Genomic DNA, 18,126 nt, shown 5'->3' with positions numbered 1-18,126 from the left:
GCCCACAAGCTGGGCGGGCTCCTCCTGACAGACAGGCACCCACAGAGGGGGGTGGTTCTGGGTGAGGACCAGGATGGACGACGACTTTCTACACCGGACACTGAGGTGTGAGGCATTTTTCACACTTTTACAAATAAGACGGACAATGATCATGGGCCAAATAATTTTAAAAATGAAAATTAATAGGGGGACCAAGAAGCGGCTGAAGAGGATGGCGGGAACACCTGTGTGGCAGAAAAGGGCCAGCAGCACGGCAGACCAAATAGGGAGATGACCCCGGATTCCTGCCTTCAGGTGCTTTTAAAATGACAGCCCAGCCCTGGCCGGTTTGGCTCAGTGGTTGGAGCATCGGCCTGCAGTCCAGAGACCCAGGTTCGGATCCTGCTAAGGACATGTACCTCGGTGGCAATTTGACCCCGGCCTGGGTTGGGTCATGCGGGTGGCAGCCACTCGATGTGTCCCTTTCATGTAGATGTTTCTCTCTCTCTCTCTCTCTCTCTCTCTCCTTCCCACTCTATCTAAACTACAAAATGGAAAAATGTCCTCGGGTGAGGATTTAAAAAAATAAAAAATAAATAAAATGACAGCCCACAGCATGTGATGTGTGTCAGAGAGGAGGTCCTGGGCGGATGGGAAGCTGACAGAGGAGGGCCTGGGCGGACGGGGAGCTGACAGGGAGGAGGACCTGGGCGGACGGGGAGCTGACAGAGGAGGACCTGGGCGGACGAGGAGCTGATGGAGGAGGACCTGGGCGGGTGGGGAGCTGACGGAGGAGGACCTGGGCGGGCGGGGAGCTGACAGAGGAGGACTTGGGCGGGCGGGGAGCTGACGGAGGAGGACCTGGGCGGATGGGGAGCTGACAGAGGAGGACCTGGGCGGACGAGGAGCTGATGGAGGAGGACCTGGGCGGGTGGGGAGCTGACGGAGGAGGACCTGGGCGGGTGGGGAGCTGATGGAGGAGGACCTGGGCGGGTGGGGAGCTGATGGAGGAAGACCTGGGCGGACGGGGAGCTGACGGAGGAGGACCTGGGCGGGTGGGGAGCTGACGGAGGAGGAGGACCTGGGCGGACGAGGAGCTGATGGAGGAAGACCTGGGCGGACGGGGAGCTGACGGAGGAGGACCTGGGCGGGTGGGGAGCTGACGGAGGAGGAGGACCTGGGCGGATGGGGAGCTGACAGAGGAGGACCTGGGCGGACGGGGAGCTGACAGGGAGGAGGACCTGGGCGGATGGGGAGCTGACAGAGGAGGACCTGGGCGGGCGGGGAGCTGACAGAGGAGGACCTGGGCGGGCGGGGAGCTGACAGAGGAGGACCTGGGCGGACGAGGAGCTGATGGAGGAGGACCTGGGCGGGTGGGGAGCTGACAGGGAGGAGGACCTGGGCGGATGGGGAGATAGTGCCCTGATCTGGGTGGTGAGAGGGAAGCTGGAGGGAGATTGCGCACTCTTGATAATTTTTGAGTTTTAAGTATGTTTTTATTGCCCTACCTGGTTTGGCTCAGCGGTGAGAGCATCGGCCCACACACCAAAGTCCCGGGTTCGATTCCAGCCAAGGGCACGTACCTCAGTTGTGGTGCGGTCCTGGCCGTGGTCGGGCTCGTGCAGGCGATGTGTCTCACACCGATGTTTCTCTTTCAAACTGGGACCTCTCAGCCCATGGGACGAGGCTCAAACCACTGAGCCACACCGGCCGGGCAGGGCACTTTTTCTACTTGCACTCAGGTCAAAGCAGGCCCAGTGGGTGGAGGTTGGAAGGCTCTATATTTTAGCTCAACCCAAGGAGGCTGGGAGTTGGGCTCCGCCAGCTCATAGGTGTTAGGGGTTCTAGCACAAGCTGGGCAATGACACGGGGCAAGGCCGGCAGGGGAGGATGCCAGTGGAGAACACTTGAGCCCTGTGCTGTAGGAATGCACAAGTTTCTTCCAGCACAGAAGGCTGCTAACCAGCTTTAACCTTCTTTAACCGAAGGCAAAGACGTACCAAACAACTTAAATGACAGAAACAAAAGTTAAAGCTAGTCACAATGAAGGCTTACCAGGAGGGACAACAGGGCTTAAAACCTGATTTAGGCAAATCCCTAAAAATAAACCCAAACCCCTCTTTAAGGAAGATAAAAAGCTCGACCTAACCTATGAGCACCAAGGACAAAGGGTTGGTGATATAAACAAAGTCTGAATGACCTTCACGTTCAGTTCCCCTTGAGATTCACAACCCCACGGACACATTAAAGGCTTTAAAAACATACCAGTGAAGATGTGTTTTACATAAAGTACACGGATTAGAGGTGAGGGGAATTTTCTGCACCTCAAGTTTTCCTCTGATACCCGCTGGAAGTCGCAGCCCTGAGTACAAGTGGGCGCAGGGTAAGTGGCAGCCAGAAGGTTATCCAGAGGGTCTTACTGGAAAAATAACAGGTTCAGACCTTCCTTCTGGCATCCTCTTTCCTGCCCCGAATACTTGGATGTACTCGGCTCCAGAGTGTGTGCGATCCCATTTTGTAAAAACAACTTGCTGTGTGAAAAAAACTTACTGTGCGTAGGTATTCATGTAGAATAGAGACAGTTTGGGATGATTATGTACTAAACTGTTAACTCTGCTTGCCTCAACAGAAATTGGAAGAGGGTACTAAAAGAACGCTACCATTTTTTCTGCATGTGTATTTTTCAATGCTGTGTGTGTAAATTTTTTTCAATTAAAAAAACCAGAAAGACAAAAGAATCAAGCGAATGTCCTGGCTTTGACCTGTGTCAGCACACTGCCGCGCCCTACAGTGAGCAGAGCCTACACACCCCTGCGTCTTCTGGTGCCAGTCAGCGTGGATGAGGTTGGAGGTGTGGATGACAACTCGGAGGCCTTCTTCATACAGCAGGAGCATCATTTTCCTTTAAAAACAGAAAGGGCATCAGAAAGCATTAACAGTACTTTAAAAAAATGTAACATCTTTCTAATGCAAATGTAATAGCTAAAGGGAGTCTTCAAATTCATATATTACCCAAACTTTTAACATTTCTAATCCTTTCTTCTACACATGATCCAAGTCTGCTTAAGTGCTAGGTAGAAAACTACCTTCCAATATGCTGAGTCACCCTGGTCTGTGTGGCTCGTTGGTTAGAGCGCTGGCCCTCGAGGCGCCGCTGGTTCAGTTCCGAGTCAAGGGGAAGTACCTCGGATGCAGGTTTCAATCACAGGATGAAGCTGACTTAACACTGTTCTACTTGCCCTGGCTGGTTTGGCTCAGTGGTTGGAGCATCGGCCCGTAGACCAATGAGTCTCGGGTTTGATTCTGGTCAAGGGCACATGCCTCAGTTGCGGTTCATCCTGGGCCCTGGTCGGGTTGTGTGGGAGGCAACCAGTCAATGTGGCTCTATCACATTGAGGTTTTCTCTCTTTCTCTCCCTCCTTCCCACTTTATCTATAATAAGTAGAAAAATATCCTCAGGTGAGGAATACAAAAAAGAACAACATTCTACTTGATAAAACTCAGAATGTTATACAAATCACAAGTCGTTCTTTAAAGTAGTGGACTCCACAGGCATGTCACTAACACACGTACAGTCATCCATAACCACAGACCACACACCACAATACCTATTCTCCTACAGTGAATGTCCTGAACAGAAAGCAGATTCAGGCTTTCTCGCTGAATGCCAGATCCAAGCATTTTATCTTAAGGCTGTTAGAAAACCACTCCACTTCCTCTAATTCCTTACTGTTGGCCCTCCCCCCACACATATTATCACACATGAGTTCCTCCAAGAGCACTTTTTGAATAACATCCTTTGGTCTTTTAAAATCATACCCTCTCCCATTTCATAGAAATTACTTACGTGTGGTGTGTTCCAAATGCAATATCCAACTTTGCCTAGGATGAAAAAGAAGTCAAGTCACTTATTTAAAAAAACACAGCCTAATAATATCCTTATCTAGTGGAAATTAAATTAGAAAAGGTTCTGGTCAACTATTTTTTTTTTTTTTTTTAAACTGCTTTTACTGCCCTCTAGTGGACAAGGCCCTGATCAACAACACCGCTTTTACAAAATTCAGTGAGGCTGTTTAAAAAAAACACATTTTTTAAAGTTACCCAGAATAATTCAATACTTTCTGCATTTTTAATTATAGTAATTAGGAGTTGAAGTCTAATTTCTATAGTTGTCAAAAACTAATAAAAACAAACGAGACTCTATATAAAGTTTTAAAATGAGATAACTGATTTATACAGAAATTAATAATTAAAAAATGTTCAGAGTAGCAAAAACACACTGAATGTGGTAGCAGCAGAAAGACTTACATTATGATGTTAAAACAGAAGTTTTATTATATTAATAACAGCAAGCGCTGAAAATAAAGATAATATAGTAAATCCATTTGCGTGTTATAATGGGGGTGGGTAGAGAAGTAAAACATCTAGCATCCAGTATAGCAAGACCCTGGTTAAGCAAAATATGCCCAGGGTGTATGCTAAGAAAGAGGTAAAACAGAAATATCAAAAGAGCAGTTAGGAATGCACAAACCCTAGCTTTACAACTTTACGTGACTTTGAAAAATATTTAAATCTCCGTCCTTCATCTTACTCCTCTTTAAAAGGATGGTATTGTTAGGGGATTCAAATGGTTGTTAGGAGTAAATGAGAAAAAGTGTTTCGAGTGCTTAGGAAAGGGGGCTGGCACCGGCTACGACTCTACAAATAGAGGCAAATAGTGCTCCAACCGCCGCCACCAAGCACACAGGTGGTGGATCTGTTTGCTGGAGGCAGTGATGAGCAACTGGCACACACAGGTGAGCATGACACAGGCCCTGTCTCGGAGATGCTCAATGACAGGCGGCCTAGTCCACTATGCTCTCCCACTGTGTTTGGGGAGACTGCAGCATGCATGTGCGTGGTCTGGCCACAGAGGAGAGAACAGGGAACTGTATTCGATGTCTTTAAAATTACAAAATTAGAATGCAGACCATCACTCTGTAAATTGATATTTAGCTCAGAAAAAGCAATGGTCAAGAGATTTGGCTTTTGAGCTGAGTTGTGTGATTTTGGGCAAGTCTAAACATAAAACCAGGATGATAATAACTTCAACAGATAATATTAATGGGTGCTTTTTAGGATAAATGCACCAAATTCCCTGTACTACAACCCTAAGTACAGTATTAGCAGTCCACTTTAAAGATGAAGGAATTATCCTGGCCAGTGTGGCTTAGTGTACTGGGGGTTGTCCCATGGACTGAGAGGTCAGTTTGATTCCCAGTCAGGGCACATGCCCAAGTTGCGGGCTCGATCCCTAGTGGGGAAGCGTGCAGAAGACAGCTGATTGATGTTTCTCTCCCTTCCTTTCTCTGTAAAAAAATATTAAAAAAAAAAAAGATGAAGGAATTAGGCTTCAGAGGTTCAATGATGAGCTCAGAATGACACAGCTAGTACATAGAGAACTGGGACAGAACCCAGGTAGTTTGAACCCTGACCATCAGTAGGCCTCCACCTCTGGTCTCTGGCCCCAAATGTATGAAATGTGAGAAGTATTAGCATCCAATGGGTTTTTTATGGCAAAGTCAAGAATTCACCTTACAGACAAGCCATAAAAAGGTATTTCAAAAGGTCAGGATGGGGAACAATCTTTCTATACCTCAAACCAGATCTGGGAGCTTCTGCTCTTTGTACAATGTTTGAAAGACCATGGCTCGTTACACCCTCTAGTGGCCTGTCTGGAGCACACCATCAGACATCAGCCACAATGTCTCGTCAACTTTTCAGGACAGGTAGTTAGTATTTGAACACTGTTTCTATTGACTTAATCACTGGTTTTCAAGATTCCTATGTTATTTTATTTTCTGACCACTTTTGGTCTGATGAGAGCTATCCTAGTGCAGTTTAACATCTTCTGTTTTGGGAAGTAAAGCAATGAGATTTTAGGCAACTGCTAAGCAAAGGCCTATCTGTAGAAGGTGAGCCATAAGTATGTTAGGAAAAGAAATGTTTTCGAACTCCAGCTATTATATATAAAGTGCAGTGGTTGAATCACAGTGCTGAAACCCAGGCTGTGAGAGGCATGCTGAATAGAGGCAACCAGATGAGGACTAGAGGTTGGGGAGAGACAAAGACTCCATGGTACATACAATACAAATGAAGAAAGTGAGACAACTATAGGAGATGTGTTCAAACATAAGAATCAAGCCCAGCCCAGTGTGGCTCAGTGGACTGAGCATTGTTCCATGCACTGAGAGGTCAGGACACATGCCTGGGTTGCGGGCTCAATCCCCAGTGGGGGGTGTGCAGGAGACAGCCGATCAATGTTTCTCTTTCACATCGATGTTTCTCTCTCTTAAGAAATAAAAACATTAAAAAATAAATTTAAAAAATCACTGACACACACTAGAATTATTTTATGTGGCTCCAGAGGGGAAAATTAAGACCAATATGTAGAAGTCACAAGGATGGTTAATTTTATGTGTCAAGTTAGCCAGGCCACAGTATCCAGGTATTTGGTCAGATGTTGCAGTGAAGGTATTTTTTATTTTCATTTTTTGGTATGTGCCCCTAGCGGGAACCGAACCCGGGACTCTCTGGTCTGCAGGCTGACACTCCAACCGCTGAGCCAAACCGGTCAGGGCTGAAGGTATTTTTTAGATCAGATTAACATTTACATTTGTAGACTTTGAGTAAAACAGATTACTCTCCACAGTGTAGGTGGGCTTCATCCAATTAGTTGAAGGTCTCAAGAGAAAAAAGACTGACTCCTTCAAGGAAGAGGGAATTTAGTCTCCAGACTGTCTGTGGGCTCAAACTGCAACATCTCTTCTTCCCTGGATTTTGGACTTGCCAGCAGCCCCCTCATATACTCCTCCCCACCCCCACCATAGGTTGTTTCCCTGAAGAACCCTAATAGAGATATGAGGTCACCATAAAGATAAATCTTTCTGAGCACAAGAGCAAGCAGGAAGCATTCAAGCTATAGCTAGACAAATATCGGTTGGGGATGCTGGAGAGGATTCCTGCAGTAGGCAGGTAGATAGATGAAATGTTTAAATTTCCTTCCAACTCTCAGACCAAGCATGATCTTAGATGGCAACAAGCAGCTTACCTGGCAGAGGGAAATGTTTTCGTAAGGCTTTGCCTCGGCATGTAAGTGAGCCTTAGCTTCTCGTTTATCGCCATGCACAAGCAGGATTGGTTTCTTCCTGAAAAGAGATCAGAATATTTAAAATACATCATTCCCTCATTGATTAGTGAGGGAATGACAGCTTCCTTATCACCCTGTACGTGCTTCTGGCCTTTGAGGTGACTGAGTACAGGGCTAACAGAGCAGTGACTAGTTAATCTTCATTAACCAGTTACCTTTACAATGGGGCCATGGGGCCCGATCCTAAAGCTCTACTGTGACCCAGAGGGGTTGTGAGTCAAGAAAGTCCTTGAGTAATGAATTATCTCCTTTGGTCCCAAAGGGCACATAGTTAGCTCTGTGTTAGTATGTTTAAATTCAGACAAACTAAAAGACATACAATTACTGTTATATAGTATGATGCTCTTTTCTTCCCCTTCTTCTGGAACCTCAGTAGGCCGACATTCACCAAGTCCCCACTGTGTGCTAGGCACTGCTCTAGACTCCCAGGATACAACAGTGCTAGGCCCAGGTCCACAGCACCATGCAAACTCACTGAAGGTGGTTCTATTTCAATGAAACAGAGCCCAAGGTGCATCGAGAATGCTGTACTTATGAATTCCTAAACAACAACAACAACAACTAAGTGCTCTTCAGGAATAGATTTATTTATTTATTTATTTTTTATCCTCGCCCGAGGACATTTTCCCATTTTTTGTTCAGGTAGAGTGGGAGGGAGAGGAACAGAGAGAGAGAGAGAAACATCGATGTGAAAGGAACACATCGAGTGGCTGCCACCCGCACAACCGACCAGGGCCGGGGACAAACTGCAACCGAAGTACGCGCCCTTAGCGGGAACCGAACCCGGGTCTCTCCGGACCGCAGGCCGACGCTCTAACCGCTGAGCCAAACCGGCCAGGGCTAGGAATAGATTTAAAAGGCTTTTAAGGGAACCATGATCTTCTCCAGTTAATTCAAAGTGAGATAATCCTTAGAAATCAATATATCTTTACAAGCTCTCCCAACAATACAAAAATTGGATTTTTCTCCAATGAGTAATCAAGCAAGATGAACAAATGTAGCTACCTGCAAATGTATCAATCACTGTGCAGAATGATTCTCTATCACATGTAAAGGGGCAACATCAACTAAAAAGAAACATTATAGAAAATGCACTTCCGGTACAAATGCCTAGCTACCTAATCCCCAAGAACTTTTTTTCACCATATCAGTTCAAATAAAACTAAGAAACACACCTTCCCAACTTTTTTCTGTTTTACAATTAGAAAAACAGTATAGAGAACAAGAATAACTCAAGCATCTATCGCCTAGAAACAATTAGTGTTATCAGATCATCAAGGCTTCTTTAAAAATAAAAGAAACATTAATGGAAGTTGAAATCTGCATTAACCCCTTCAAATGTATTGGTTCCATAAACTATCACAGAAAGGCAGTTGTGATGCTTAATTTCATATGTCAACTTGATTGGGCCAGGGGTGTCCAGAGAAAACATCATTTCTGGGTGTGTCTATGGGGTGGGGGAGGTTGCCAGATGAGATGAACATTTGAATCAGTGGACTCAGTAAAGCAGTCTTTCCTAATGTGTGTCAATGTGTCCACTGACAACCTGAGTAGAAGAAAAGGAAGAATTTGTTCTCTTCCTGACTGAGCCAATTGTGCATATATCTCCATACACCTACCTCCTGTTGGTCTGTTTATCTGGGAAACCCTACCATAGGCAGTATCTGAACAGCAACATGAGGCAGTATAATCTCTATGATCTGGACTATCTCTCTATAAGTTCTGGATGTTAACTTGACATTGCGTTGTAAGAAGGTCATTCCTCCTCCTTACAACGCTCGCGATGGCATTCCCAAGGTGCGTTCAGCAATGAGTGGGTGCGAGAAGGTAGGACTCTTCTGTCCCTTGCCTGCAGTTACTGAGAGCCCAGTGGGCACTGTACTAGTTTGCTGGGGCAGCCATAATAAAGTACCACAAACTGGGGGCTTAAACAACAGGAAGTTTGAGATCAAGGAGTCAGCAGGGTTGGTTCCTTATGAGGGCTATGGGGGAAGGACCTATTCCAGGCTTCTCCCAGCTTCTGGATGGTGTTCTGTGTCTTCTCTGTGTATGTGTCTATGTCCAAGTTCCCCCTTCTTATAAGGACACTGATCATATCTGAGTAAGACCCACCCCAGTGACCTCATTTTAACTTGATTATTTCGGGGAAAAAAACCTACTTCCAAGTTAGGTCGCATTCTGAGGTACTAGAGATTGAAACTCCAACAGATCTTTTTTGGGGTGAGACAATTCAATCCATAACAGATACACAAGAAATTGTAGTCTATACTTTGGCAACACTGGAAAGGTGTGACAATTTGATTTCAAGGTCTTTGAGAAGCAAAGGCACAAATAACAAAAGAGCCAACACAACTAACAGGGACGCTTGTGGCCAGGAGGAGCCCACAGGAGACGGCGCGCTGCCTCCTGATGCCCATTCTCTCTTCCTTCCTAACAAAACCCGATCTTGTTCAGGCGAGGGTGTGCTCAGCCAAGACTTCATTTTCAGTCTCTTTCAGAGCTGGTCATCGTCCTGTGAATGTCGCTCAATGTTGAGTGGGACTACCAGGAAGGCTGCTGAGAGGGGGCACAGCTCGAACACAGGCCAGAGCTCCAGAGCTCCAGGTGCCATCCTGGACCTCAAGGTGACTCTGAAGATTGAAGTCACCCACAGGGATGGAGGGACAGACAGACAGAGTGGGTAAGTCTCTGAGAACCATGTCAGCCCCTAATCCAGACCTCGAATGTCTACCACCTGGACTTCTTAGGCTAGAGAAAATTTTTCTCTTAAGCCACCATTATTTTGGGTTTTCTGTCACATGCAGCTCAAACTAATCCTATGTGTCACAGGTCAAATACAAGCCCAGAGTGCTAACGCCTTGGGAAATTTCAATGGCATTTCATCCACTGTTAATGATGGTTTCCACCATCTGATTCTTAAAGGCACCAAGGACTCTGAGGACCTAACAACTACTTTTTCCTGTGTGTGCATTCCTCGACCTTACTTGTGCTTATGCAGTCTGCCGTGTAAGCATGTTAGAAACTAGCACAGTGCATGTCACTGCGTGACGCGATCTATTCGGTCTGTACTGCTGAACCCCGGGCTGAGGAACTCCAGAAGACAGGCTGAAAATCCATCACCTCTATTACCTGGACAGGCCCTGAGATCCCTTTGTTAACTCTTACACCACAGAGAGAACCACTCAAGGAAGTGCTTCTCAGAACAGCGCTGATGTGGTACGGAAGTGCGGCGCGCTAGCCACGCGTTGTCATGACAGGTCTGGAGAATGGGTGGCAGTGAACTTTTCCTTCACACTAACACTGGACACACAGCTCTCTCAACTGGGTTGGAATTTGTCCTTATCTACTTCTGGACAGAGCAATGGAGGAAAATGGCAAAATCTGTATAAGGAATACACGTGATTAGTTAGAATAGATTAAAAAAATGCGGTTTCCCAGTGATTGTATGATCTGGATGGTTTCAAAGACATTAAAAAAACGATGGTCAACAGCTGCCTGGCAAGCACAGGTGTTGTGTTTTAAGGCCCCTGGTAGTCACGATGCTGTCTGCTACCCCAGGGAACTCACCTGAACTCTGGGGGGTACTGTTTGACGAGCCAGTCCACATCGAAGCAGTAGTTAAACTAGACGGTGGGAGAGAAAAGCAAGTCAGTCACGGGAAACTTAGCCAAGCAGTTATTAAACTGAAAGAAACTCTGAAATAATGATGAACTACATGTTTTATTGATAACCTAGACAGTTCTGCCACAGTACTCATAAATAAACCTGAAACGGACCTGGAAGGGACCGCGGCCCAGGGAATCCGAGCAGAGGAGGGCGAGAAGCTGGTTCCAGGGCTGCCATTTCTGGGCGCTCTGGCAGCATCTGCACTTGCTATTTCTGAGGGGTAATTTAAACAAAAGGGCTTATACATTTATCCCTTTCCATCCCAGGTGACTATGAAAAGGACTTTTAGAAAAAAACATCTCCTTTCAGCCTAATTTAGGAGTTAGCTTTGTAAACAGGCTTTGGGGACTGGACCCTCACTAGGCTTACAGCAATCACATCTTGACCCGAGTTCTGCACTGGACTTACCCACGGGGGCTCCTCCCCACACCTGAGTAACACTTGAGCCTCCTGCCGGAGAGAGTGACTCAATCTAGCTAAGATAACACATGCAAATTCACCCCAAGGTTTACCTGGAGACCAGGATCCTCCAGGGACAAGCCAAACAAGAAAGGCACAGAAAGCTTTGCTTTCTTCAGGGAAGTGACCTTTTTCTGACCATTTACCAGACAGCCTGGAGCATTAAAGTGATTTGTCAACACAAAGGGACCAGCTCCCTCTGGCAGGAGCAATCAAACGTACAGAAGTATCCATAATTTTCAATAGGTTCAGGAGATTTCTTACTTTTCTAAATCAAACTTGACTTGGTTTTCACCGCTACCCTCAACCCTCAGGGGCTGCCTCAGAGTCCCAGGAGATTATCAGCATTCCTCAAAGAAGTCCCCAGGGCTGGAATTTCCAAAGTGACTTCTTAGCCCACCCTTGTAGCCTAATCCAGAGTCAGGAACCCAGGGATAGTGGCATCCATGTTCCATGCTGGTGGCTGTGCCATCTTGGGGACTCTGGCACAGGACTGAGACACAGGTCCCCATCACTTGTATTTTCTTATGGAGTTGTTTAATTATCTGTCCCCTTTCATACATACACACACACACACACACACACACACACACACACCCCAACTCAACCATAAACTCACCTGTGCTGAAGATACAAGTGTCCCAAATAGAGGAGATAAAATATCTGAGAAGACAAAACATTTAGCTCTAATTCATATTTTGATAGAAATTCTCTAGTAATAATAATAATAATCACAATTGACTTAATAGTCACTGATGCTCAAAATCTGGCTTAGAAAACGGCAAACTGAAAAATTACTGCAAAGCTAGACTTGGGTGTTCCACAGCATCAAGAGAAAATTCCCCTGTGCTAACACTTACTATGTATTCTTTCATAAAATACAATGTAAAATTTAAAGCTACAACTTCAATACTGATAAGCGTCAATTTTAGAAACCACTAATAAGGACAATGATACATGTTGTTCTTCTTTCCAGATCTCTGAATTTTTACCTCCCTCAAGTACTCATTCAAGTCCCTCTCAAGAAACCTCCCCACCCCAGGACTAACTTGCTTCCTGTGAAGCGAGGGCAGAGGCACCCAGAGCTCTGAGCTCCTGTTTTAGCATTCTCAGTAAGCTCCAAGAAGTCCCATCTCACACCCATCCAGGCTTGGCTTCAGAGAGGGCAGAAAGCTCACTCCTCATAAACAACACCTTGAGAGGAAGTACACAATCATTATCACCATCACCAACAGCCGTACTTGTACAGGACCTAGAAGGTGCCAGGCTCTGTACTTGGCACTTTCCACATGTCAACTCCTACTCCTCACAAACATCTTCTGAGATGGTCTGCTGTTCCCATTTTATAGAAGAGGAGACACCCGCCCCCCACCTCAGGAAGGGGCAGAAGGGGTCTGAACCCAGGCCATCTTACTCCAGCACTTCTGCTCTTAACCACCAAACTGTCTCTGAGGATTAAGAACGGGCTTTCATTCATTTGACTAGTATTTACTGAGTGCTTCCAGACATGAGCTAGATACCTGGGCACAAAGATTTTAAAAGTACAGATAACTCTTCTTAGGGGAGCTCCTACCTTTATGGGAGAGTTGTACCATCAAGAGATAAATTGCGCCCTGGCCAGTTTGGCTCAGCGGTTAGAGCGTCGGCCTGCGGTCTGGAGAGACCCGGGTTTGGTTCCCGCTAAGGGCACGTACTTCGGTTGCAGTTTGTCCCCGGCCCTGGTTGGTCGTGCGGGTGGCAGCCACTTGATGTGTCCCTTCACGTCGATGTTTCTCTCTCTCTCTCCCTTCCTCTCTCTCCCTCCCACTCTATCTGTACAAAAAATGGAAAAATATCCTCGGGTGAGGATAAAAAAAAAAAAAAAAGAGATAAATTGCAATGTACCCCTTGATGGTGTCCTCCATTTTGCCCCACTGGCCACTCCTCTTTCTAGCTTTCTAAATTTCACCCATCTTTCTCGGCCCATTTGAAGTCCTTCTTCCTCCATGAGACCTTCTAAACAATCCATAATTTTGTAGAGGTCATATGTATCATTCCATCTGTTGGCATCATATATCAAACAGTTAAGACCATCAATTCGGATGCCAAGTGCCTTTCCAATCCCAGCTCTACCATTTGACAGCTCTGTGACCTTGGGCAGGTTATTCAATTTCTTCAAACTGAAGATCTGGCACCTATCCAAGGAGGACAACTGTAACATCTACTCATAAGGCCGCTGTGAGAATTAAGGGAAATAATTTATGTAAAAGCTCCTATCTTAATGTTCCCTCCTCTTCCTTAGTATCTTGGTGCTAATAGCCAGTCTTTACTATTTTACTATATAAAACAAAACCTTGCAGTAGTTCTCTATTAATTTCCTGTGTCAATCTCTGTCAAATAAAACAAAACAAAAACATTGAGATCTAGCTATTATTTCTTCAAAGTACCTAGCCAAGAGATTCTCATTAAAAATAAATAACCTGTAGAATCCAACTCCCTCACGGTATGGAATTAAATACACCAACATTTACACATCGCAGATGATAGAAAATATACAACTGCATATTCAGTATGTAATTAAAACCTTATTGATAGTGAACATAATCTACTCTCAAGTGTGGGCCAGAAAAAAGGGTAATCTGAAATAAGGATACTGTTTATTTTGTGTATCTGCCATGTTAGCATATTGTGCTGGTCACTTCATGTATTTTCTTCTTTTTTTTCTGAATGGCCAGTTTGAGAGAGTCAACTGAAATCTGAGGAATGGTAGGTTCTTTGTTAATTACCCACACAGCATGTGAGTGGTGAACCAGGCTTCAAATTCCATGTCTTGGATTCTAGAGTTCCTGCTGTTCCTCCCTGAAGGAGGAATGTTTCCTCTCCTCACCCATTACTTCTGACACCGAGTGCACTGGGGTTCTCACACAGACTGATTCTAAAATTCTCTGCAGACACCAGCTGGAGAGCCTACACTCTCATTCAATCTGACACCATCCAGTGGGAGTTAACGTCACATCCCACAGGTTAAGGGCTCAGTCCCACAAGACTGCCCACCCCCTCAGACACCAATCACAAATCCAGACCTCCTATACTTCTGAATATAACTTGGAGATTCCCATGATCCCCTTTGGGTTCGATAATTTGCTAGAAAGTCTCACGGAAGTCAGGAGCACTTTACTTATTAGATTTCAGGTTTATTATAAAAGGATACAACTTAGAAACAGCCAAGTGGAAGAGACACATAGAGCATGGTATGGGGGAAGGGTATGGTGCTTCCATGCCCCCGCCAGGTGCACCTCCCAGCACCTCCACCTGTTCACCAACCTGGAACTCTCCACACACATTTGGTTAGGGTTTTTTGAGGAGGCCTCGCTCCATAGGCTAAATCCATTAAATCATTGGCCATTAGTGAATAACTCAACATCCAGTCCCTGTCTTCTCCCTGTAGGTGGGGGATGAAGCTGAAAGTCCTAACCTTAATCACACTGTTGGTTCACAAGGAAGCCTGTCCCCGCCCCCCCTTAGGGGCTTTCCAAAAGTCACCCCATTTAACATAAACCCAGTGTGGTTGAAAAGAGCTTGTTAAGAATAACAAAACATACTCCTTTGACCTTTAATTACTTTGGAGCTGTTTTAGGAGCCTAGGACAAAAACCAAATATAACCAGGGATGAAGACCAAGTATGTATCACAATAGCACACAGATGCACCCCAAGGAAAAGCCAAAGCAACCAAAGACTATCTTTTGGTTCAGAACTGACACACCATTTTGTATGCTAGCATTCTTTTTTTTCTCTTCTTCACCAGGAAGCAAAACCAGGCTTTCAGGCAGTGGTTCTCAAACTTGACTGGGCATCAGAATCCCCTAAGGGGCTGGTTAAAACTCTGCAGGGCCTTGCTCCCAATGAATCTGGGTGGGGCTTTTAACAGGTTTTGGGTGACGCTGATACTGCTGATGCAGGGACCAAAGAGAACTGCTATTGTCAAGGATTTGCTACTTCATTAATTAAATGTTATTGATCAAGTTTAATCTTTGGGTTAACAGATGAACAATTTTAAACATTGCACTAAGTGTTCCAAAGCATTATCTACAGGGATGTGAGAAACAGCCTCTGATTTCCTGACAAAGTGAACAGTTTGCTCTCAAACCCCTGCACTTGCTTGTCAAAATGGTATTTTTCTTTTTCCTGAGAGTGATTAAGACCATGATGATCTTGGGGTTCCTTCTAGATACCCTTGTGGTTTCACCCAAGCAGGCCCTCTCACCTGCAGCTTGACAGTTCCTGACACCAGTACCACTTACCCTTGATGTGGAGGGCTCCCGAGTTATACTTTGGCTTAATCCCAGAGACTCTAGTGAGGTAGAATTGGAAGGGGTTCCCTTTGTCCAGCATGTCCCAAATGTCCTGGCCTTCCCCTGATGTTTCATACTCGTCTTTGTCCTCTGTGAGCACGTGGTGGGCAGGAGGGCCATGATTCCCAGCTTTTGGGGCAGCACTGTCTTTGAGAGAGGAGACGCCTTTCTCCTCTTTGACGGTCACTTTCTTAGCCACCTTCTGCTGCGTCTCTGGTGGCAGCTCATCGTCACTGCTGGAGAGACACCAACCCAGCTCTTCCTGGGAACCACTCTTCTGCCTCTTGGGAGGTAGTACTTCTGAAGCCGCATCGGTGTTGCTGAATTTTACAGGTGACATTTTCCTCTTGTGGGCGGCTTTTCGAGCCTCGGAACAGGTGTACCTTGGCTCATGTGCTGCTCCCTGCTCAGCATGGAGAAGAGAGGTAGATGGCTTGTCGAGTTTGGGCTTTTCCTCCTCACTTTCATCACTGCTGGATATTGTCCATCTCCCATAATCACCTTCCTGAGACATTATACTTCTTCTAGAAATGAAAAATGAAAATATTGTTAATTCCCATTCACTAAGCCATTGGCAAACTAACTCTATTGCTCTTGAATTCCCTGTCATATGAGCTTCTGCAACACATACAGTGCACCTGACACCTACCATACACTGAACCACGTAACCAACATCAGCTGCTTTGCAAGCGTTCAGAGGCATATTACCGGAATCTGCTACGGAATCTGGCACAGAAAGTGACAGCAAAAATCCTGGTCACCTCTCCTCCTCTCCCTAGTGTTGTGTTCTAGACCTTGTTCTTACATGCCCCAGGAATGGGGGGGTTGAGCCAAAGTCCAAAACAAAACAAAACTGTTCATTGTTGACCCTGTAGTTTCTAACTGGTGGCTGGGGTTAAGGCCAATTTAAGGAATTGCAAGAGTAATTCTGATTCTGAGTATGCATAAATTTTTAGTCAAATTGGAACTTACATAGCTATCCTTCACTGAAGCACGGAGACCGAAGGACTTCAGTGATTATTTCTTCTTCAAAGATAAGCTACTTACTATAAAGCTTAAAGTCCTCAAGACAGTGTCGAATGATCAATTCTGTATACACATTATCTAGAAGTATTTCCGTGAGGGCCCAAGTAACTTAGATAATTATCTTACTGGCCTGGCCCTAAATCAAGCTGCTAAAATCTGCAGAGAAAGAACTTGTACTGAAGCAAAACACTTTTATTTTGTAAAGTCTAATTTCCACTTTCTTTATCTCACAAGAGGAAAACAGATGCCAAGGAGAATGAAAAGCTAAAGAAATTCTCCACCAATTGCCAACATGAAATGTTAGAGCTTTTATTAAGGACTTAAAACACATGTGGATGCAAAAAAGTACTCTTCTTAAAGCTGCTAACTCTTCCTCTCCCCCCACCATACTATACCCAGCTGGGGCAAGTCTTTTATACTTTCAGCTGCTGCTCCTTATAGAGCTTGCAGACCATCAGGAGGGCATGGGAATTAGACTCCAAACTGAGGCCGCGTGGCCAGGAGTGGGCAAACATGGGCCCCGATTTCAAATCCAGTCATTACTAGGTGGTCAATGTGCACTCAGACAGGTTACGTAACTGCTGAACCTCCACCTTCTCTTTTATAAAGGGAGTATCATACCTATATCCCAGAATTCATGCATTCAACAAATATTTATTGAGCAGCTACCATGTGCCAAGCACTGGGAATAAAGACTTAACAATATACAAATGGTTTCTGTCCTAGATGAGCTTATATTTCAGGGGGGGAAAAACAGACCAACACAAAAACAAACAAACCCAGATACCTCTGCTGACATTCCTCACATCGTACAGGTTTGAGACAGAATCAAGAACGCCCTAACTTTGGAAGACTGAATAAATAATGTTTATGAGAGATCTGTAGGATGAAAGGAACCAGCGGGGGTGGTGTGAAGCAGTCTTCCAAGCAGAAGGAACCCAACCTGCAAAGGCCATGAGGTAGGAACCAGGCTGTAATAATTGCAGGAGCCGAGAAGGTCCTGGGCAAGGAAAACAATGGTCCAGGATGAAGGGGGTGGAGAGGAGGAGGAGTATGGCGTATTAAAGACACTGGGTTTTATTCTAAGAACAGTAGGGCTCCGCTGAAGTGCTTTACTAAGCAGGGGAGTATCTTGGTCTGATTAACCGCTTTAAAAAAATAGTCCTTTCCTTAAAACTCTGGGTGTTGAATGGACTGGAGGGAGACAAAGTCGAGGTGAGGAGGCTCCTGCAGGGACTCGGGGAGCTGAGTGATGAAGGGGGTGGGGATGGAGCGAAGTACGCAGGTTCGGGGTACGTTTGGGAAGTAACGACTGCTGCTAACTTTTCTGTGTGCTCACCTCGGACCAGGCACAATTCGAAAAGCTTCATTGGGGGTTAACCCGTTTCACTTTCAGCAAGTCTGCACTGAGGACCACGACTGTTCCCATTTATGGGGAAACTGAGCACAGAAAGGTTAAGTGCCTGGCGTGGGGT

The 18,126-nt window shown here is 45.5% G+C and overlaps 1 protein-coding gene across 6 annotated transcripts in view; it reads right to left on the bottom strand.

Annotated features, from left to right (window-relative positions):
• Positions 1-18,126, bottom strand: part of TDP1 (tyrosyl-DNA phosphodiesterase 1) — a 70,563-nt gene that overhangs the window by 52,205 nt on the left and 232 nt on the right. For all 6 annotated transcript variants that reach the window (XR_004959687.1, XM_036262790.1, XM_036262781.1 and 3 more), the window contains exons 2-7: positions 15,575-16,149; positions 11,913-11,956; positions 10,736-10,791; positions 7,070-7,166; positions 3,827-3,861; positions 2,789-2,881 (exon numbers count right to left, since the gene is read on the bottom strand). Coding sequence is in view for 5 of the 6 variants with exons in the window: in XM_036262790.1 (XP_036118683.1) it covers positions 2,789-2,881; positions 3,827-3,861; positions 7,070-7,166; positions 10,736-10,791; positions 11,913-11,956; positions 15,575-16,139 (890 nt within the window). In the remaining variant the exon portion in view is untranslated. The remainder of the gene's footprint in view (positions 1-2,788; positions 2,882-3,826; positions 3,862-7,069; positions 7,167-10,735; positions 10,792-11,912; positions 11,957-15,574; positions 16,150-18,126) is intronic.

Source organism: Molossus molossus, unplaced genomic scaffold, assembly GCF_014108415.1.
Source record: "Molossus molossus isolate mMolMol1 unplaced genomic scaffold, mMolMol1.p scaffold_m16_p_1, whole genome shotgun sequence".
In the NCBI taxonomy this organism is placed as follows: Eukaryota; Metazoa; Chordata; class Mammalia; order Chiroptera; family Molossidae; genus Molossus; species Molossus molossus.
Note: the sequence above shows the minus strand (reverse complement) of the source record. Positions and strands in the feature narration are given on the sequence as shown.